Raw genomic sequence first — 22,563 nt, 5'->3', positions numbered from 1 at the left:
TTACCACCCACAGTGGGCAGTGCAGTGGGTGGTTATGATTGTAACCAGCAGCGTTGTTTTATAATTAATTGTTTGACCTGTTTACTGGAGGTTTTATCTTTTAATTTTTTATATTAATCTTTTTTTTTATTGGTGATTTCTGTAAATCTGCTTTGTGAGTTCACTTATAATGAATTGTTATTAAATGTACCCTTCAATTAAGCTTAATTGAAGTTAAACTTATATTTATTTCTGTACAGACCAAGCATTATCCCTGATTTTACAGGTTGCTGCTTTTGATTTCAGTGGAATAAGATGAAAGTAGACTCAGGTAATGGGAGCAGGCTGAGTTCAGTAAGAGTGTGTGTAACCTAAAGACTCGTTCCTTACCCGCCACAAACCACCACCCCCGCTGAGACCAAGCGCAGAATGAGAAACAGCAAGAAGCAGACTGGCTTTGAAGAAGATAGCTCAGTGTCAAGCTATAGACTCATCTTCCTAATAAATTACCATTCTGATAGCTCAGGAAAAGCTATTAACTGAAATATAGTGATCCAGACCCTCCCGTTTTTAACACTGTCTAAATCACCCCCTTTGCCTGTAAAATGGACTTTTGGTGTAGTAAAACATGATAAAAAGTACTTACCTTTGTTGAATAGCCCCCCACAGCTCTCCTACAGCTTTCTGAGATCCAGTAATTTCGTGCTTTTTGTCCAGCACTCTGTACAACTACCATATTGGGGCATATTTTGCCCCAATAAATCACTTTTCATAGAGTTATCCAGGCTCAAATTAGCTCCACACCTTCTTGCTAGAATCCGGAGAGCCCTGACATTTAAAACAAGGCATTTAATAACTTAAAAAGTGCACAAGAAGCTTATTAAAAACACTGTTTACATCCCGTGCCGCTAGCTTTCAGCTCCGTGCACCACCATTACTGAACTGAAAATAACAAAGACATATATAAATAGACTCCGCATAGCCTGCCTCCTGGCACCGGCTGCAACGCTATGCGGAGTCTATGTGTATATATATATATATATGTTGTTTTCAGTTCAGTAATGGTGGCGCTTGGTGCTGAAGCTTGCGTTTTGGGATGTAAACAGATACGCTTCTTGTTCACTTTTTTAAAGTTATTAATGCCTCGTTTTAAATGTCAGGGCTCTCCGGATTCTAGCAAGGGGTTGTGGAGCTACTTTGAGCTGGATAACGATGGAAAAGGCCATTTATCAGGGGCAAATTATGCCCCGTGTCGCCCAGTCTGAAGAGTGTTTGGACAAACTGTTAAAATTTCTGCATCTCTGAACGCTGTGGGAAAATGAGTGTGCTATTCATCAAATGTAAGTACTTTTTTGTAATGTTTTACTACACCAAAAGTCCATTTTACACTGGAGTTTTGCTTTAAAATGACAATGAAATAATTTATTGCAATTACATTTGTGACAGGCCTTAGTCAGAATTACTTGAAATAAATCTTGATGACAATAAACTTCATTTGCTTTGATATTAAAAGACTGAAACAATTACTCAATCAATAATAATTACAATCAATCAATGATGTTTTTTAAAGGTGGGTAATTTCATTATAGGTACAGATAAAGCAAGCTGCCACGGGGGGCAGCTTTGTCTTTATAGCTGGCATACAAGCAGTTCTGTCTGAGAATTTTCTGTAGTCCTCTAGGTGTTGCTTTGACCTCCACACTTCCCCTGAACTGAAAATTTTCGGGTAATGGAATCTGTAAGCTGGAGGCATTTTGACATATTTTCACATATGCATACATATTTACAGTACTGTGGAAAAGTTTTAGGCACATAAAAAAAGTTTCTTGTCTTGGCAGTAAGTGTTTATTTACTTAGTCAATTTATGACTCTAGCATTATTTCTAGTTATTTTCCAACACCTGATTTGTTAAATAAGTGTTTAATTAGACTTCTTGACCTGATTGGAAGCATCCTGGAGAAATCTTGACCTAAAACTTGGTTAAACTAGTTCACAAGACATCAACTACAAAATGAGAAATTCTTAATACATTTCTTTTACTGTATTTTGTTTCATTGCTTCTAGGCCTGTCACGAAAACGAAAACTTTTTTTTTTTTTTTTGCGAGCTGGAGTGAATTCTAGATGATGAGCTCAGCTGCAGCCTATACTTTTTTTTATTAATTTGATTAACCTACTGAATTGGATTAAAGTGAAACTTAATGTGAAGCATTGCTATGTAGGGCATGCATGCCTCTTACAAAGCGTTAACCGTTCAGACAGATGTCAGATATGGGTCACATTAAAAAGATTGTGTGGACAGCCTATAATAAGCATCAGATTAGGTCAGAAAATCAGATTTGGGCCATTTTTACCTGCTGTGTGAATGTAGCCTAAAACTTAGTCACCGTTCAGGAAGGATTAATGTAAGGGAGGATCCCGAGACACCTCTAAAGTCTTTGAGGAAGCAGAGATGGGAGAGACTCTGCATACAACAGCTTTTTTTTCTTGGCTCTTGGCATTGTTTCTTGGCATTCACTTAGTAATGAAGAGATTAAAACACACAGAACATTTAAACTTCATTTATTGCTTCATGTTTCATTTACAAAACTTGGCACCAAAAATTCTCCATACGTATTTGCAGTGGGTTTGGTTTCTGGACGAACCACAGCACATCAAGCTTCACTTTGGTCAAGGATCACATTTGAGGTTAGTGTAACAGACCATTCAGACACGAGTGGTAGATTTATGAAGGTGTGTTAGTTACTGTATATCCACAAACTGGGTGACTGTCTCAAGACTCAATCCAAAAGGAGGAAATATCCTGGAAATAAGAAGAAGAGCTCCTAGCTTCCAGTCTTGTCTTCACATTTTGTGCGCCTGCTGTAGGAATTTAAAGATTAACAACACAGAGTTCTGAAATTTCCTCGATGGCCACAGCAGGCCTAATGTTCGACTCCATCAGTTCTAGGCTGCATATATTAAAAAGGGAAGTAAGGCTGTGGAACATCAATGAAAGCTTCATCATCATTAATTCACGTCTCGCCTGTTTCAGCCTCAGTGCAGTGAAGCTCTCAAAAATAGCTGCATATGGTGAAACCATCTTACAGCTGGAGAGGAGTCCATGAAAACTTTTATAAAGTGCAAATATTATCTCCCAGTTCATGTTCCATTAACTTTCTAATGGATGTGTTTTTTCTTGGACAAATCCCAATGGGAAATGAATCCATGTGGAAGTAACATCTCCTGAGAGTCTGTTTTATATTTCTCGGTTATTCCACTCACATGACAGAGCAGGTTTTGGCCTTGGTCTTGTTCAGGCAGGACATGGAGTCTAGCTCAGGTCTGCTGGGCATGTGGGAGGATCTCTTGGTGGCTCTGGAGGACTTGTGGCGTTTGACGTTCTTGTTGTTCTTGTTGACGCAGGCCAGCGTAGCTACGTGAAAAATGTCCCTCACGCTGTTTTCTGACTGTAGAGAAGAACACTCGATGTAGGGAGCTGACAGTTGCTTGGCCATGTTTGATCCCTGAAGAATAAAGAAACAAAAATATTTTCAACATTTTCAATATCAAATATTTTACTGCATGTTCAGAAATGATTAAATGAATGATATCACTTTACTTGATTGGTCCATTATATAAACCTCACATAATTCCACCTTAAATTCTGAACTAAATAGTTATTAAATGCTTTATTTTCAATTAAATATAATTCTAACTTTAAACTAACCCTAAAACTTACATCTAAACTGCAAAAAATGATAACTTAGCTAAATATCTAAGATATCTTTTTATTTACTTGAAATGTCTGAAATTCCTCATTTGTACCCTGATGACAGAATATTATAGTATGTTTCAGGTTATTACCAACTTATTTCTATTGATTTGAATTATTTTTATTTTCTGAACTAAGCAAAATGTTGTACCAATACAATAAGGCTACGTTCACATTACCAGGCTGAAGAGAGTCAAATCCGATTTTTTTGCACAATGTGTCTCAAATCTGATTTTTTCATGGCTATGTTAATGTGCCAAATACAATTTTTTCAAATTAAATTTGAGTCACTTTCATAAGTAGTCCTAAATCAGATACGTATTCGAATTCATAGACATGAGACATGGATGTCAACGGTCAAATCAGAATTCATGCGTCTTTTTTGCTGTTACGCATGCGCTACGTTTTTTTTTTTCTGGTACCACACATCTCTTGGTGCAGCTGTGCAGCTATAGCTGCAAAAACAGCAAAAGCAAACCGCCTGGCCTTTTTTCACCTCCTCGAACTGGGCATGTACTTTAGACCAGCTGTTTTCTCTCCACTCCAGCAAAAGATGTTCAACATATGAGCTGCTAACACATCCATTTCCCTTTATAAAGCTACGAGTCACCTCTCAAATATGAGTTTTTTTGTTGTTGGTGAAGAAGGAGACGTTTATACATCTATCAATGTGCGCATGTGAGACATTTCAGGAGAGAACAAAAGAAAGGTTGAAGACTTGCATATCATCACCGCCTCTTTTTTTTAACTGCTGCTGATGTAGCATTTCCGAGAAGCATCACAGTGCGCTCGGAGGAAAGAGCAGTGACTGGGTTCTGATGCATCAGCTCACAGATGCCTTGTGCTGATCAACATCACCCTAGGAGTGATAAGGGGAAAGAGCACCATCCACCCACTCAAAGAGAGGGTGGCCAATTGTGCTCTTTCGGGGCTCCAGCAGCTGATGGCAAGCTGCATAACCGGGATTCGAACCAACAACCTCCCGGACCGCTGGACCACTCAGTGCCCCTAATTTTATAATTTAAGCAATGCAACCATAAACTCAACCCAAGTTTAAGGTTAGGGAATAGAGTTAGGGTTATGTGTAAAGTTACATTAAACAGAGAATAATTCACTCTTCATCAATCCCACTTTAAGAAGCATTTAGTTAAATCGTAGTTGAGCATCAACAAAGAAATGAATATCAACATATTGTCAAGCTCATTCATTACTGTATACATTTAGAACAATTTATGTTTGTTTTGATGATTTCTTAGTCATTACCTGATCATAGGACAGTGGCATCTCGTTGGAAAGTTGCACAAAGGTAGCCAGGTCTGTGCGCAAGTCTGACTTGCAACCCACCAGGAGCATTTTAGTGTTAGGGCAGAATTCTTCAATCTCTCCTTTCCACTGTAATAAAATACAAACATAGTATTTAAAAATACTGTATATCTATGGTCCTTTGCTAAACAACACATAGTAAAGCCTGTTCTGTGACACAAACATTGAAATCATTACATTTACTGAATCGTAAAACATAGAAAATGCTGCTTAAACCTAAGATATAACAGTTTGGTGTTCAATAATGAGAGTAAAATACAGGAGAAGTCATTGTGAAATTAAGCAATCAGTTATGTTTTGGTATGTCTAAAAAAGCACAATGTTATATAACCTATCCTGTGCAACAGAGGTAACTCAGGTCTTCCTTTCTTGGGGTGGTGCTGATTAGAGCCAGTTTCATCATAACCTTCTTGGCGTCTTTGCAACTGCACACTTGAGGATACTTTCAAAGTTCTTGATTTTTTTTCGGATTGAATCTTCATTTCTTCATTCTCCTTTACTTATAGTTGAGTTGTTCTTGCCATAATATGGATTAGTGGATTACTTAAATAGGACTAACTCTATACTAACTCTACCTCTTCACAACTTTACAACTGATGCTCTCAAACACATTAAGAGTAGAAGAAATTCATGTAATTAACTCTTGATAAGTTCAGCACAGCTGTTAACTGAAAGCCTGAATTCCAGGTGACTCTACTTCATAAAGCTGACTGCTAAATCTGGGTAAGAGGTGCTAATTTGGAGAATCTAAAATATAAAACGTATTCTGGTTTGTTGAACACTTTTTTTGTTAGTAATAATTCCATATGTTTTTCTTCATAGTTTGGATAACTTTAGTATTAATATAAAACACAGAAAATGTTTTAATAATGAAAAAACAATGAAAAATGTGTGTCCAAACTTGACTGGTACTGAATACTAGGGGTGTGTCATATCGTATCGTACGCGATAATAATCGCCAAAATGTTGTAAGTAATAAGAATATGTAATATTCATTTTGGTGCAGTAGTGTATTCTTGAAATCATTTTTTTTTTATTCAGTATTTCGTCAAATCGTCAAGAGTATCGTTATCGCGAAAATACCATGAAATATCGTGATATTATTTTTGGGTCCATATCGCCCACCCCTACTGAATACTAAATAAAAATGTAGTAGTATAGCCTTAAAATTAAGGAAATATTTTACAGTATTTTGTCATAGTGCCAAGAATACTGATATCACAAATGCGGCCTAAAAATAATGTGATTTTATGTCTCATTTACTTTTTATTTGTCCCATACAATTTTGTTTTTTATATTATGTGATGCATATACAATATTCTCCACTTGTTTCAGATTTCTTTTATTCAATAGAAGACCTATAAAAATGAGAAATATGTTTATTAAAATTATTTTGGTGATCTCAATGGGTGCTTTTTCCAATAATATTAAGGCATGGTTCTACATATCTATATAGGTCAATTTTAAGTCATCTGTCATTTCCTCTGTCCAGTAATGTAATTAAATACCTCTGATCAAGTTAGTTCCCAGAGAATCTAGCTTTTGAGTCCTTTCCTTTGTGCAGACCCACCCCCCCCCACCCCCCCACCCTCTTTAATTTCACCACAGTTCTATCCACTGGCTCTGAGCTTGCTTCTCGAGTCTCGGTGACATCACAGGTCACACAGCACTCGACCACACAAAGCCTTCATGTAAACACATTCTCACTGGCCCCCCTATTCATTCCCCTCACGTGAATGCCAGGGAATCAAAGCCCACCGCGACCCCCCCAACAACCCCCACCCCCTTGAGTCTGAACCGCTTTTGCCGAACCACTTGACCCACTAACACAAAGCCCAGTCTTCATCGTGTCAATAGAAGTCAGTGTCCAGCTCTAATTAAGCCGAAGCGCTGGTCCACCACTTCTGTCGATGGATCGATTCCAGGGTGTGAGGTTACACAATACCCACCTTACGAAGCACGTTGTCCAGGGTCTCTGGTCGGCTGATGTCGAAGCAGATGAGAACCGCATCTGCATCAGGGTAGGACAGCGGCCGCACATTGTCGTAATAAGGGGAACCTGTAGGAAAAGTAAACGAGTAGACCGTTTAGTAAAATCTGCAACACATCCTTAAAAACAAAGGAGATCGTTGGTTCGAATCCCAGTCATGCAGCTTGCCATCAGGGTGGGTAGATAGAGCTCTTTTCCCTCATTACTCCAAAGGGTGATGTATCGGAACTACTCGGCAATGATGCATCAGCAGCAGTTTAAAAAAAGGGCGGAGGCTGATTTCACACGTATCAGAGGAGGCATGTGCTAGTCTTCACCCTCCTTGTGTTGTGGCATCACTAGTGATGGGGGATATACATCTAAGTAGCAGCTGAATGGGTGGGGCAATCGTCCTAGCTAAATTGGGCCAAAAAATAAAAATAAATAAATAAAAATACATTTGTAAGAAAAAAAAAGGTGATTAAAAGAATGATCTAACAACGACTGGAACAGGCCCTCTCTTCCTGTTTGTAGAGAAACACAGTGGTTGTTACTTTTTATCTTTCTCTGGCCAAATGCCATCGTACAGTTCCCTCCCAAATTCTAGTCAAGGGGCTTTTATTATCATTCCACCTGAGTACAGGTACACAGTGCAAGGAAATGACGAATTTACACTACGGCCAAAGAAACTGACAGTATGAGTAATAATGAACTGACAGAGCTGGGTAATATTGTAAAAATATTCTGCCACAATATTAAAATATATATTTTTAGGGTACACAGTATTTATCACATTACTGTGTCACGCAGACAAAATGCACTAGCAGTGTCAGATTCTTAAAAACTACTATTCATAAAAAGGACTTCATCCAAATGACTTAATCCAAAATTCACTGTCGACTAATCGCTAATGTGTAACTTTTCAGGAGACATGTGTGTCCCAAAAGAGTTCCTGAGTTTCTATAGGTCATTTACTAATGACATACAGACAAAGCCACCAATCAGAGAGGCCGAGAAGCAATACCAGTTTCACACTGTGTAATTACAGCTGTGAGTGACGTGCTAGAGCTAGTTTGGCATGCCAGCACTTCTATCGGTCGGCTTATATATTAATTGGGCTTATATATGTAACTTGATACAAGATCTTTAGGCAAAGATCGTTTTGAATTAAATAATCTTTTTTTTTTTAAATCAACCACAACAAACCACACATGTACAATCTATCTTGTAAATACAGTTGAGGTGCAATTAAGGACTATTTTGGTAGTCGACTAATCTGCTGTTTTTTTTTTCTTCGATAAGTCAACTAGTAAATGATTATTTCTGCCACATCCTTCATCTCTAAAAACAATAGAAAACAGCTGATCATGAGATTTAAAAAGGCATTTAAATGTCTAGATGTTGTTTAAACGTGGAAAGTACTGATTGGCTAATTTTTATTTATAAATCACTCTCTGGGCATTTGCCATCTTATATATCTTCACTGATCTCACTTAAAAATAATGTATATCTGACTCGCTCCAGTGACTGGATCACCTGTCAGGTACTGAGTGTTTTTAGTGAACTGGAAAAATCTGCTTTTAGCTACAGAGCAGCACCAACGAGCTGGAATTCACTACAGGAATCACTGAAGCTCAGCTCGCTGGGATCACCCTGAATCATTTTAAACTTTTAGTTTCTAATCACCATCAGAAAGCATGTGACTGTTTTAAATGACTTTTTATTAGTTTATCTTCTTTATATATATATATATATATATATATATATATATATATATATATATATATATATATATATATATATATATATATATATATATAGTGCTGGACGATATGGCCAAAATTTATATCACGATATATTCCTTAAATTTCGGTCAATACGATATAATTTCGGATATAGAATACAAGAAGCCTTTATATACATAAAAGCAACAAGATTTTCCCGTCAAATAAACAAACATACAGGCTTTATCAACTATAAATTACTTAGTTACAACATAAGCTATAGAAGTGCTTCAGTCAGTATAAGAAAAATATTGTATGTAGTGGAGTTGCTTGAAGTGGTGGAACAGATTAGATGTATTAACATTACCGCTGCTGGTCGGCTGCACTCTCCGGCACAATTTGCAGCAAAGCGGCAAGGGAGCGGACCCGCGGCCGGCCTCGAGGACCCGCGGCCGAGCGAGCGGACCCGCGGCCAGCCTCGAGGATCCGGGGCCGACCGAACCGTGTCTACCTTAGCCTTGGATCCGCTCGTCCCGGCTCCGTTTGGCTCCAGCGCGAGACATTTTTGCTGCGTAGCGAAGCGGACCCGAGCCTAGCCATTTTAATCTAGCCTTGCCTAGCCTAGCCTGTTTGGCTATGTACCTGTGTGGTTACGTCATCACGCACTGACGTAGCCCAGCTACGGGGGCTGAATGTGTTGAGCTCTGCAGCGAGCTGACGCCAGTAAAAAACGCCTGTCCGTGATTCTAATACATATCGATATACCACAAAACTGATATCACCGTTATTGAAACATTTCTTATCGCGATGAATACCGATATCGAATTATTGTCCAGGCCTATATATATATATTTTTTTATTATTACTTTAATTTTTTTATTTTATTTTAATGTTCATTTTTCATTCTTGTTCTTAGTTCTATTATTTATTTAATCACATCATTTTTAACATTTTACTTTATTTTTACTATTATCTATGTACTTATTTTATATTTTATAATTTTTTTACTTTTAATGTCTCAAATTTGTTTTTTTTTAATGCTATTTTTCGAATTTTCTGTTTGACATATTTTTTTTATTACATGTTGATTTAAAATGAGTACTTCTTTTATTATTTTTTATTATTTTATTTCTTATTATTTCTAAATAATTATTAAATGTGTTCAATCCCTCTGCTGTTATAAAGGTTCGGCAACATTGTAAATGAGGGTCACCCTCAATGTTTTTTCCCCGAGTGAAAATAAAGGTTGATTGAAATAATCGATGCAACCTTAAAATGCAGTGGGAACGCCAGACACAAACACTGCTCTCACCAATATTAAACCACTAGCATGCTCAAACACCATTTTGTTACAGAGATATCAGCTCTGAGCATAGCATCTTCAAGAGGAAACAGCAGAAAGGGTGTGATTACAGCCTGAGGTGAGTTTCTCCAACAATGTTCTGGGAAACTTGAAACCTGATGCATACGGAAAAGCGCCAGCAGTACTGAAACTCATCTAGAGGGAAAGAAACTGTTTTCGACTTTATTCCTGTAAAGTGATCAAGTTCTTGTGGTGTTTCTGTTACAATAGGTCTTAGTTTTAGACAGTTGTGTGTCTCTGTGATATATGTCTGCTATTGATGCTGTTTTTGGAATTTTGAAGAGGAAACAAAATTAAAACAGACGTGATATCAGAGCTGCAGCTTTGCCCTCAGGGTTAAGATGACATTTTATACAGACTAACCTAGTGGGTGACTTACTGGAAAGAAAAAAAAAAAAAAACTGACACACTTTCACTATTACAGAAAAGCTTCCAAACCTGAACAGCAACAAATGATCAACTCAATGCAAAACCATGAAGAAATCGTTTCTCCTTGAGGGAGTGTCCCTAAACGGTTAAATGACTCACTGAGCTGAACCGTCCTGCAGGCCTTTACACTCAACAGCATTTCATAACTTTACTAGAAATACAAACAATTATTTCGATTTTAGACTCTTATAATTATGATTATGCACCCAGGGCCATTACCAGAAAGCGCAGGCATGTTAAAACAGAGTCGAGAGTAAATTCCAAGATGGCACAGTTTTTTTTTTCTTATCTGTCTGAAAATCAGTTCCAACTAAAACAAATCCACACAAAGAAACATCAGCAGAACAAGACTGGTTATGATGTCTCTGCCTTGACATTCATTACAGAGAGAGCAAGGAAGACACAGAGATTGATAACAGTATTAAATGGTAAAATTAGCACTGAATGCTTTCAAAACTTGGCCAGCAGTTCTCAAGATATCAACTTATGATTTGCGGTTTTCAGATAATCTAATTCATATTTTTCCATTAGGAATAAATGAGGTTAAAAAGTGTGTGTCCATCCACTGTACTTCTGCTAAACTGATGCTCAAACATTTTAAATATATACCATCTTAAAACAGGATTTTGAAGGCAGCCATCAAACTAAATCTGCATTCGTAGCAGGTTGAAAATTACAGTATAAAGATATACTGACCTGCACTCTTGTATTTGTAATTTTCTCATCCACCGTTCCTCCTATTCACTCCCAATCATTTTTGCACAAAACCAATCCCTAGAGTTTCTGCTTCCTGGCAGTCACCAAGTCTTGTTTGATGAGGACAGAAGATGGTATGGTTTGCTATGTGGCGAAGATACACAGGACACTTTAATCTGAATGTAAAAATTTAACTTTTCTTTTATGTTAAAGTAACAAGTAACCCAAAAGTACTTTACAAATCAGAAACCAGTACCACCCCCCTCTCAACAAAATCTTGGTGTGGTTCTTTTGGTATGTATAAGAAAATCCAATTTTTTCTTTGAGGTGTAAGAACATATCGATATTGTGCCAGGATGTTGTATAAGTGTTTTAAACAGAATTTTGACTTTTTTGAGTATTAGTTTATATATATATATATATATATATATATATATATATAGATTGGGGTCAGACATTGGTTTATTAAGTGTTTTTATTTAAACCCACCCATTAGATAGCAGTGTTGTCCTTTTTAATTACATCACACTGTCCTGATTGGATAAAAATTACATTTTAATTAATAAATATGATGGTTTATTATTTTTTTTTTACTAAAACAGTTTCTTTTTTTATTTGATTTAAACAATCACAATATATCACATTTTATTACAGTATTGTAAAACAGTTTGGATACACCTTGAATTCAGTGTTTTTCATTACTTATTAAGATTAACACTAAAGTCATCCGAACTATAACTATATAAAAACATGGAATTATTTGAATAAAAACATGGAATTATTTCCATAAAACATGGAATTATTATAACGTTTTAAACAAACCAGAATATGTTTTATATTTTAGATTACTCCCAGTCAGATTTATGAGGTAGTCAGCTGGAATGTCTTTCAGTTAACAGCTGTGCTGAACTTGAATTTCTTGTTCTCTTAATGTGTTTGAGAGCATCAGTTGTAAAGTTGTGCAGAGGTAGAGTTACAGGTATACAGTGGATAGCTCTATTTGAGTCATTTTCTAATCCATATTATGGCAAGAACTAATTAATTATGTAAAGACAAAAATGACCTAAAAATGACGGTTTGCAAATCTGAAAAAATTCAAGAACTTTGAAAGTAGTCTTTGTTACACAGGATACGTTTCTCAGAGTTACCAGCCTCAAAAAACGCAAGACACATCTACCCAAACCAAAAGGCAACAAGAGTGAAAACAAACCAGAGTCTGTTTTTGTCAGTGTTGACCACATTTAGGAAGATTAAGTAGGATAACTTGATGGCTAAAATGTGCACGTGTATCATTTACTTCTTTAAAAAAAAAAAAAAAAGAACCTGAATCTGCAGGACTTCACTATGTCAATAAAATCATTCTTTTTCTGTTGTTAAGATCTACACCAGGGCCTGTCTGCTCATGCACCCCATAATCCTCCCGGGACATTCCATACCTGCCTCCTCCAAAGCGCTGTCTTACTTTCTCACTGTGGGATTCCCTTTGCAAGTCACTGTCCCACTAAAAGAATAGAGAGAGCATATGCAGAGGAGCTTAACTGGGTTACAGCTCTATTCTGGGAGATGACTCTGCTCTAGAAAGCCAGTAGGGTCTGGAAATGAGTGCAGAGACTACAGTCTGCAGAGCTGAGGTCTCTCCAGCACCTCCGGTTGAAATATTTAAAAGTGTCCGTTTTTTACAGCCTGTTTAAATAAAACGCTGAGTGTCTGGTGAAGTGAACAGATTCCTGCTGCTGCTGCTTTGGTTGCAGGGCTGAGCTTTAGCTTTGGAACAGCTGCTCTGAATCAGTGTGTTTTTGGGGTTTGGTGACCTCACCCACTTGTATTTTTACTAGCATATTTAATAAAATCTAAACACTGGGGTATATAAGGAGAGAGTGTTTAGTTTAGTTTAGTACTAAATGTCTTTAACCCTTGTGTGGTGTTCATATTTGTGTTACTCGTTTGCTTTGTTACTTGTATTTAATTCAGCAAAATTAAGCAATTTTACATTAAAATGCTTTACACATGCTTGCTTTACCTAAATATTGCAAGTTAAAATTTGCCCTTTACCTTTCTTATGTTACATTTCTTTTAAAAAGTGCTACTCTTTTTTTGATGAACTAAACTCAAGATATGAGTAGAAAATGTGTTTAGTTTCAAATTTACAAATGAAGCAATGTTTATTAGCCCTTGGCCTAACATACTGTATGTAATATAAATGGTTGGGGGTGGGGGGTGTACAGTGTGTGTTTATCGAAAATGTGTTTTGATATATGTTTTTCACAAAAAATGAGCCAATGCCAATGAATTTGAGTTAGAAAAAATATTTTTTTAGTATTATTTGATGAAAAATGAAAACGGGTCCCACAGACCCGAACAGCACACAAGCGCCAGCTGCATAAACAAACACATACGCACACACATGATTGGCTAAACCACGTTTAGGAGCCTTTTTTTTTTACACCCAAAAGTCTGAACTCAAGTTGGTGTGAGTGCGTTACATTATATACATTTGGTTTGGTTAGTTTCGGTTTCACACTATGTTCTACCATCATCTCCCACGTGAAGTTTCGCTATACTTCATATTAATTGGTTTGTAGAATGTTGTCAGTCCAGGAAGTTGTTTTTCCAGGTGTTCCAGGTGCTGAATTCCACCTCTTAATAAGTGTAAAAGACTCCCCTTGGACTTCTTTTATCTCTGTTTCTAAATAAGAGATAATCTATAGTTATAGCAGATACAGAAATCATCAGGGTAAGCATTTGTATCCATACTTCTGTGTGACGCTCCTGCACTCTAAGAGCAGTCATGGCTGGATGGCTGGATGGCTGGATGGATGGATGGATGGATGGATGGATGGATGGATGGATGGATGGCAATAAATAGCAAACACAGCTCTGGGAAAAAGAGAGACCACTTTAAAAAAATATGATTTTACCGAACTAAAAGCCTCTGCAATATAATCAAGAGGAAGATGGATGATCACAAGCCATCAAACCAAACTGAACTGCTTGGATTTTTGCACCAGGAGTGACATAAAGTTATCCAAAAGCAGTGTGTAAGACTGATGGAGGATAACATGCCAAGAAGCATGAAAAATCTGATTCATCAAATATTGATTTCTGAACTCTTAAAACTTTATGAATATGAACTTGTTTTCTTTGGATTATTTAAGGTTTGAAAGCTCTGCATCTTTTGGAAATTTTCTTATTTTCTGCAAATAAATGCTCTAAATGACAATAATTTTATTTGAAATTTGGGAGAAATGTTGTCCGTGCTTTATAGAATAAAACAACAATGTTAATTTTACTCAAACATTTACCTATAAATAGCAAAATCAGAGAAACTGATTTAGAAACTGAAGTGGTCTCATAATTTTTTTCCCAGAGCTGGATATGAATTAAATAACATAAATTTAAGTGCCTTAAGTCTTTAAATATAGATAATGTGCAAATATATAACTCATAATAGCAGCCTTATTAAGTTGAAGGACACTGACAGGCATAAGTCTAGAAGTCTTAATGCTTTGTATCATAGCTGAAGTTACAAATGAACATTTAGTTCACTCTTGGGGTGGGAATCACAGGGCATCTCACGAGACAATATTATCACTATACGTTGCTACAGTAATGATGATATTGTGATATTGTGATTCAATGATACTCAATATATCACAATGCAATTTTCTATGATACTTCACAATACTGAAGTGTTACTGAAGAGGATAAAATACTCCTAAATGAAAAAATACCAGGAATTATGGTTTTATTGGTGTCAGTTTCACATCACTAGTTGGAGTTTGAAATTTGGAGTTTATTATTTGGCAGACGTATGCACTAGTAGGGATGGGTGATATGGCTCTAAAATAATATCACAATATTTCAGGGTATTTTTGCGATAATGATATACTTGGTGATATAGGAAAACTAAAATAATTCATTCATTTCAGGAATATAGTATAATAGTATAACAGTATAATCATAATGTGGCAAAATAAATAATATAGCATAAAATAATATAATGCAGCAAAAAATATTGCAGAATATTTAGTGCATGCATATAAACTGCAAACTAAAACAATTATACAATAAATACACCTAAAGCTTCACAGTAAATAATAGACTACTTTTAAGACAGAACAGCCCTATTATCACAATATGGATTTTTAATATCATGATATTTCTGTGTCACGATATATTGTATACGATATAATATTGCCCACCCCTATGCACTAGTACCTAAAACGTAAGTACAGATCTTTTTTAGTCTATGGTCTACATGTCTCATGGTACAGCTTGCCAAACGAACTGACTTGAGTTGTCCAAATGATCACCCGAGCAGTATTACCTTACAATAATATTTACTTCAAGGGCCGTTCCAGAGTCTGAATGATCTTACATGTGTGGAATGAAAGCACAGACCAAGTGTGTTGGAGGGTGACAGCATTTCCTGAGCACCGTGTGATGAAGTACACACTCCATCAGCAAATCCCACTGGGGACCTCAAAGAAACAGCAATCAGCTGGAGGTCACACAGGGGAAGACCCTCCAGCATTAGCTCCCGACCCCCTAACTCCACTCCAGAGGAGCAACAGGGCAGACCAGACTGGCAGGTTAGCAGACGGTGGTTTAGGCCAGTCCAATAACAACACCCTGCTGTAGGTGGTAATCATCTCCAGACCTTCAGCTGGCAAGCGCTCTCTGGATTTTAGGAGAATATTAGTGTTTTGGTGGTGTGATGTCTTTACCTATACGCAGTAGATGACAACTTAGTGATTTTAAGTACACCTTTAAAACGGGGGAGGGCCAGGGCTCTACACAGAACTATGGCATCTCAAAAAAAAAAAAAAAAAAAAAAAAAGACAGACAAACTTTTCTTTGCATGGTAGATGTTTATATGCACTTTGTGTTTCACGCTTCAAAGAATCTACTATCGCAAAAAAATTGAATACCATTGAAACAATACTTTATTTCAGTAATTCAGTTAAAAATATGAAACTCATATATTAGCCAAAAAATCTCAGAGTCTCAGAAAATGTTTATATTATGGTTCTTTTGGCAGTGTGGGCAGTGCTGCTGGAAAATGAAATCTGCAACTCCATAAAAGTTGTGAGCAGCAACACATTAGTATACTAGTATATAGCAAAAAAAAAAAAAAAAGCTTTTCATTCTTTTTACAAGTCAAAGAACCTCACAGTGACTAACCAATACTACTCTTCCACTCTGGTTCCAAGCATTTTCAATTTAATAAAGAGGTAAAATCGACAGATTAACACAACAAAATCCTAAATCATGACTATATAATGGAAGCTCCAGAGTTTACTAATGGATTTAAGTTGTATAAAAAAGACAAACTGTTATGGAGTTATATGGAGTTCTCTGTGCTTCTGTGATTTGGTGTTTGCCAGTACTGAAAGGACGTTTTCACATTAGAGTCTGCACCAAGGTTCATGTGTTTGTTACATTGTGTATACTGCATTTAATCTGGTTAGTTTTGGTTTCACTGTTGGTATGTTTAAAGACTGACTCAACTTCCTGTTATTGATCTGAAAATAACCGAAGAACCGAGAACACCTCTATTGATCTGGACCATGGTTTGTGGAACCTTTCACACATGCTACTTTGTTTCAAAGACCGAACCTCCGGTCCAAACCGGTATTCCACTGCCACTAAAACTGTCAGAATGTTTTGTAGAACTGCATATAACGTTTAGAATGTAGACAACCTGGAAACTAAACTACTGCACCCCTAAAAGAATATATATTTGTTAGAATATAAAACTATTGCCACTGCTGCTTCAGGATTTCATGAAATGTCATGAAATCACAATTACAAATCTGCTGAAGTAGAGAAAAATAAGAAAGACAGAGAGAGGAGAGAAGAAAGTAAGGTATATTAAAGTAGCACACAATAATAAAAAAATGACAGTTGAAAAGATCATTTGCAATGTAATATAAAGCCTGTCACACACCAGCACTGCACAGCAACACACACATGCATTTCTTGACTCTGTGAACTGTTTGATTCCTCATTGTGCCACAATGCACTGTTTACATTATTTTAATACAACATTAAATTAAAGCCAAATAAATGAAAACCACATTTAATTTATGCAAGTGCAGTGAAAAAATAAACTTTAACCAGCTGTTTATTAGAAAGGAAGGGTTATAAGTAAAAACTGTGACACCTTAAACCTGTTCTTTGTCTGGTTGAAGAGCTTTTTACACTGAAGGAGAACATTTGTTAATAGTTTTGTCAAAAACATATAAAAATGCTTTTAAACACAATGAGAAAAAGTTCCACTATTGAGTCAAAGAACTCCTTTTTAAGTAGTATTTACCCAAAGCTCTCAGAGCTGGGTCTGGGAACCCCCAGGGGTCTGTGACCGATAGCCAGGGGGTCTGCAATTTATTTCCTGGCCAATATAAACTTTGACTTGGGCCAAAAAAACATGAAATGAGACTCGCCACAACATCACCCCAGTCATCACTCAGCAAGTCAAATGGAACAGTGAATTAATTTCCTATTAAATGTAAATGAATAGATTCTGTAAAACCTAAACCTAAAACTAAAAGTCCTTAGTTTTAGTTAATGCTGTCATTTTTTGAACTGAGAAGTACTAACCACAGTCTCTCCATAAGTAATTAAACATAGAAAACAGAAAGCAGAAGTTTGGACACCATAAGCCCTGCAAAGACTCTATTTTTAGACTGTATTTTTTATTTGACAAGGTCTCAGACGTTGATTGGCAAATCAAGCCTGAGGCAGATCACCAACAGTAATTAGAAACTGTCAGCAGAATCAAATCTGTCAGCAGAACCAAAGCTTTAGACATCCTCAAACTTTCCAATCCTTGCAATTTACTCAGCAAGCATGAGCTCCTCCAAGCAACTCTCTAAAAATCTGAAAACGAAAGTAATAGACACCCACAGATAACAGGAAAAGTCTTTCACAACCCTTTCATCCTCCCCCCTCACACTTTTATAAAGCACATTCTACTAATCTGTCACAGCATAGGCTACAGTGTGTGTTGTCAGTACGTAATCATGCGTTCATGTGATCAGTTCAGCCGTGATGAAGAAGGAATGACTAATCCTCTCCACTGCACAGCAACAGTGCAGGGTGTAGCCAGATAGAGAACATAAGCTTTCCATAACTTTGTGTGAAATGATCCCATCCTGGCCACGTTATCCAACATTCCAGAGGCACGCCGTCACTCGGCATGGCCTCTTATCTGAGCCAGATCCTACAGGGCCACAGCCCCCTTCTAAAACGCATTTACAGTAAATTCAACTCTGAATTCAACATACAGCCTCAATAAGGGCATTAGATAAGTTAACTAACTGCTGGTGGATTTATATAGGCTATATCAACAAACCATTTATCAGTTGGTGTAGTGCAGTGGATAACACCACCGCCTGCCAGGGAGCTTCCATGTGGGAGACTGGGGTTCAATTTCTGCTTTACTTTGTAACTTGTTCTGGATAAGAGTGTGAACTAAAATGCTGTAAATGTAAAATGTAATCTACAAAATGGCACTTTTTAAAGGAAGTCAGTCTAAAAAGACCTATTAAAGAACCATTAAATTGTTCATGGCATTGGTGAAAGACATTTTGTCAATGGTTCTATATAAATAGTTTTATATGGTGGTGATGCACCATAAAAAAAAAAATAAATAAATAAATAAAAACTTAAACTGAAATCGTTAGCCACTAATTAATCATTTTTCACCAGTTGCGTAAACAGTCTAAATTTATGGTTTGTCTAGCCTTTTTTTTTTAAAGATAATGTTGTTTCAAAAATACAATTTAAACATATTTACTGATAACAGAATGTTTTAAACATCACATAATATAAATTATATTGTTTTGCCATTTTTTGGCCAAATCATTTTATGCTGCCAAATGTTTGTTGCATTCTTAATACAAACTTTTGAAATATGTTCCTATATAGCATGAACATTTTTCAAGTCAGAGAAGATATTTTGTAGCATTGGTCAGTCCATCAATACAAAAAACAAGTGCTAGATTCATATTATTAAAATAGTTTGTATTAATTATCACAAGAATAATTAATCTACAATAGGTTGCGCAAAGTAACAGGGTCTTATGTGCACTGTTTTCTATGTGTAGCTATAAGTAGCTAAATACCATATAAGTCAAAAGTTTGGACACACCTTTTTTTCTCCTCATTCAGTGTTTTCTTTTTTTTTTTTACTTATACTTTAGATTATACTAAGTACCACAAATATATTTGAGGACAGATCTGCACACTCTTGGTATTTTAATCTCAGTGTCTCCATGAGGTAGAGTCACCTGGAATTGTTTTCTTAGCGTGTTAAAGGAGTTCCTGGAGGTGCTGAACAATAGTTGCTGCTTTTCCTTTGTGCTTTAAGCTCATCCGAAATCAACTCAAATCACCAGCTCAGTTGATCAGGTTTAGTTCAGGGGATTGTGGAGAACAAACATTTTTTTGCTGTTTACTACAAACGTATCATCTCATATGTATTCTATGTCTTAATCTACAATGTAGAAAATACATTAAATTCAGAAATAAAAGAAAACATTGAATGAGAAGGTGTGTCTAATTTTTTTACTGGTACCGTATATGGCATTTAAATCAGTTTTAATTGGTCAAAGAAATATAATTCCACATATGAACTGTATCTACAGTTCCTATCCCCACAGCAGTCAGGTCTATTAGTCTTAAAGAACTGTGAGATCTTTACCTGAAGTGTCCCAGAGACTGAGCTCCACTCTCAGAGAGTCTATCTCGAAGCTGGCTGTGTAGTTCTCAAACACCGTGGGAACATAACCCTGCAGAGAAACACAGCACAGGCTCTTCAGCACAAACACCAACACAGAGACACAGATACACACACACACACACACACAGTGCCTGCTCTAATATGAGCCCAGGAACTTTTCACACCTCTGGAAACGAGTCCTTGGCGAAGACGCTCAGCAGACAGGTTTTCCCGCACTGGCTGTCGCCCACCACAACCATTTTACACTTCATATCGTGTTTGGGATCCATCTCCAGATACTTCAGATCACTGAGAACTTCATTTCTCCCCCCAGCCTCTAAATAAGTACCGTAAACGAGCTTCCCTGCTGAAACATATCCACACGCAGCTGGATCAGATATACACTCCCGTGAATCGACTCCTCCGCTGATATTTAACTGCTTAATCTGTGAAGCTGTTCATCCCGTACTAAAGTGAGCCGACTCTGAACCCCGCTCTGAACTCTGAAGTACTGAAGTACTGACTCCGCGCGCTCTCCCTCCGCACTGTCACAGTCTGCTAACGGAGCTCAGCTCCGCATCACGAACAGCCCCGCCCACCGAGCCAGGATTGGCTAGTGATGTTCCGCCTGCTGCGCTCTGATTGGACAGTTTTTCAAACTCAGGAATTAGTTCGCCCACAGGTAGGAAGCCCATTCCCACCACCTAAAAAATCCAACACGGATTCATTTTTTCTTTATTAAGTACATTATCTCATTAATGTGACATACTATCTCACTATTTTGAGATCATACCTCATTGTCTAGAGATAGTATCTCACTTTTTTGCTTAGTTGTTATTTTGAGATACAAAGTCATTCTTTTGTAATATTAAGTCTTTATTTTGAGATGCTTACTTGTTATTTTACTAAGTCCTTATTTTATGATATTAGGTCCTTATTTTGAGATGCTTAATCATTATGTTGAGATTCTAAATTATTAGTTTGAGATACTGTTTTGAAATACTAAATCATTATTTTGAGACAGTATGTCGTTATTTTGTGATAATAAGTCTTTATTTTGAGATGCTAAATCATTATGTTGAGACGCTAAGTCATTATTTTGAAATGCTAAGTCTAAGATTTAATTGTTTTGAGATGCTAAATTGTTATTTTGAGATGCTAAATCATTATGTTGAGATTCTAAATAATTATTTTGAGATATGTAGTCATTGTTTTGAGACACTAAGTCATTATTTTGAGATACTAAATCATTATTTGTGATATTATGTGATTATTTTGAGATGCTTAGTCGTAATTTCGAGTCTTTTGAGTCTTTCATTTTACAAAGTATTTTTAGATGTTCTTTGTGACTGCACTTGATGATACTTAAAGAAGAGAATTAATCAAAGTAACTATCAAGTTCAGCACAGCTATTAACTGAAATCCGTTCTAGGTCATTACTTTACAGCTACAAATAAAACTTAGTGTTTCACATCCTCACACACTGCATTAGACTACCAGAGTTACAGCTCATACTGTATTAAGCCCGTCTGGCATATGAAAATTCTACAGTGGCTGTGGCTATTAGTTAACTCAAAAACTAGCAAAAGGGCACCTACAGATGGCACTTATTAAGACACATTATCAATATTTCCTTGATCTAGGGGCAAATATTTATAATTCATTGCAGGAAGGGGCTTGTTCACAACAAGAAGGACAACCAGAAGTGCAATTGGGCACATTTTATGCCCTTTGTTTGTCTCCACTATAAAATGCATTAAGGCACTCGGACAGGGAGGATGGTCCCCCCTGCCACCCCCTTGAGTCTGCCAGTGTATTAAAAAAGATAAATTTTGTTTTAGGTCATAACAGTGCATATGTATTTGAGCATAATGTAACACAGCACTAAACAGCACCAAAACAGGATTCAAATTATGGTATTATACAGTGTATATTTAAAGTGGCTTTTTAAATGTTTTCTTTAATTAAATGACCTAGATTAGCTAGCTAATTGTTCCTGAGAAGTGAGAAAGAAAATGTTTAGCTTGCACCACACTAATGTATCACAATCTGTGATTCAGCCAGACCCTTTTGTTGCTTTATTGTCAGAGTGAAAGAGCGAGTCTGACTCAACAGGAGAGCTGAATGGGTTTATGTGGACTCTGACGTGGAGGGAATTTTAATTAGCCCTCAGAGCTGTGAACAGGTATGTCAGGAAACAGACATGCATGTATTTTTAAAATCAGTAGCTACGTTAGAATTTAAGTGGGTAAGTAACTTGTACTTTAACATAACTTGCCTTGCCAAGTTAAGGAATCAGCTTCAGAGTTTTAATGTACACAAATCAAGAGGAAAATTAAAAATAAGTCTTTAAAATCTTTTAGAAACAACTTACTAACTTACAGAGTACATCAATAAATCTTATACACAAACATTAAACACATTAAAATAGAAAAAAATTATTGCCTTCATTCCATGAAGCTCTCTACTCTCTATTGTTCTTGAGCTAATCTGAAGCTACATTAAGTTTGAAGGTCTGTAGGAATTGAATGACAGAGTTAAGTTGCTTCCATTCCCAATTTCTTTCACTTTGTTATAATATCACTGACAGTTGACTATGGAAT

At 36.5% G+C, this 22,563-nt stretch overlaps 1 protein-coding gene across 1 annotated transcript; it reads right to left on the bottom strand.

Annotated features, from left to right (window-relative positions):
• Positions 1 to 2,523: 2,523 nt before the first annotated feature.
• Positions 2,524 to 20,521, bottom strand: rnd3b (Rho family GTPase 3b). The gene is made up of 5 exons (XM_007250612.4): positions 20,146 to 20,521; positions 19,943 to 20,030; positions 7,004 to 7,113; positions 4,995 to 5,123; positions 2,524 to 3,483 (listed from the first exon to the last, which is right to left on the bottom strand). Exons 1-5 carry the CDS (start codon positions 20,248 to 20,250, stop codon positions 3,238 to 3,240), a joined length of 678 nt encoding a protein of 225 aa, XP_007250674.2. The 5' UTR covers positions 20,251 to 20,521; the 3' UTR covers positions 2,524 to 3,237.
• Between the last annotated feature and the right edge of the window lie 2,042 nt (positions 20,522 to 22,563).

Source organism: Astyanax mexicanus, chromosome 11, assembly GCF_023375975.1.
Source record: "Astyanax mexicanus isolate ESR-SI-001 chromosome 11, AstMex3_surface, whole genome shotgun sequence".
Classification (NCBI taxonomy): Eukaryota; Metazoa; Chordata; class Actinopteri; order Characiformes; family Acestrorhamphidae; genus Astyanax; species Astyanax mexicanus.
The sequence above is the reverse complement of the archived record's forward strand: the minus strand, read 5'-3'. Positions and strand labels throughout refer to the sequence as shown.

Bases quoted from the DNA above. Each gene is read 5' to 3' on its own strand.
- rnd3b (XM_007250612.4), bottom strand. From the start codon at position 20,250: ATGGATCCCAAACACGATATGAAGTGTAAAATGGTTGTGGTGGGCGAC. The intron at 20,031-20,145 runs GTGTGAAAAGTT...GTTTCTCTGCAG, and splicing joins CCAAGGACTCGTTTCCAGAG to GGTTATGTTCCCACGGTGTT. The intron at 5,124-7,003 runs GTGGGTATTGTG...ATTTTATTACAG, and splicing joins TGGACAACGTGCTTCGTAAG to TGGAAAGGAGAGATTGAAGA.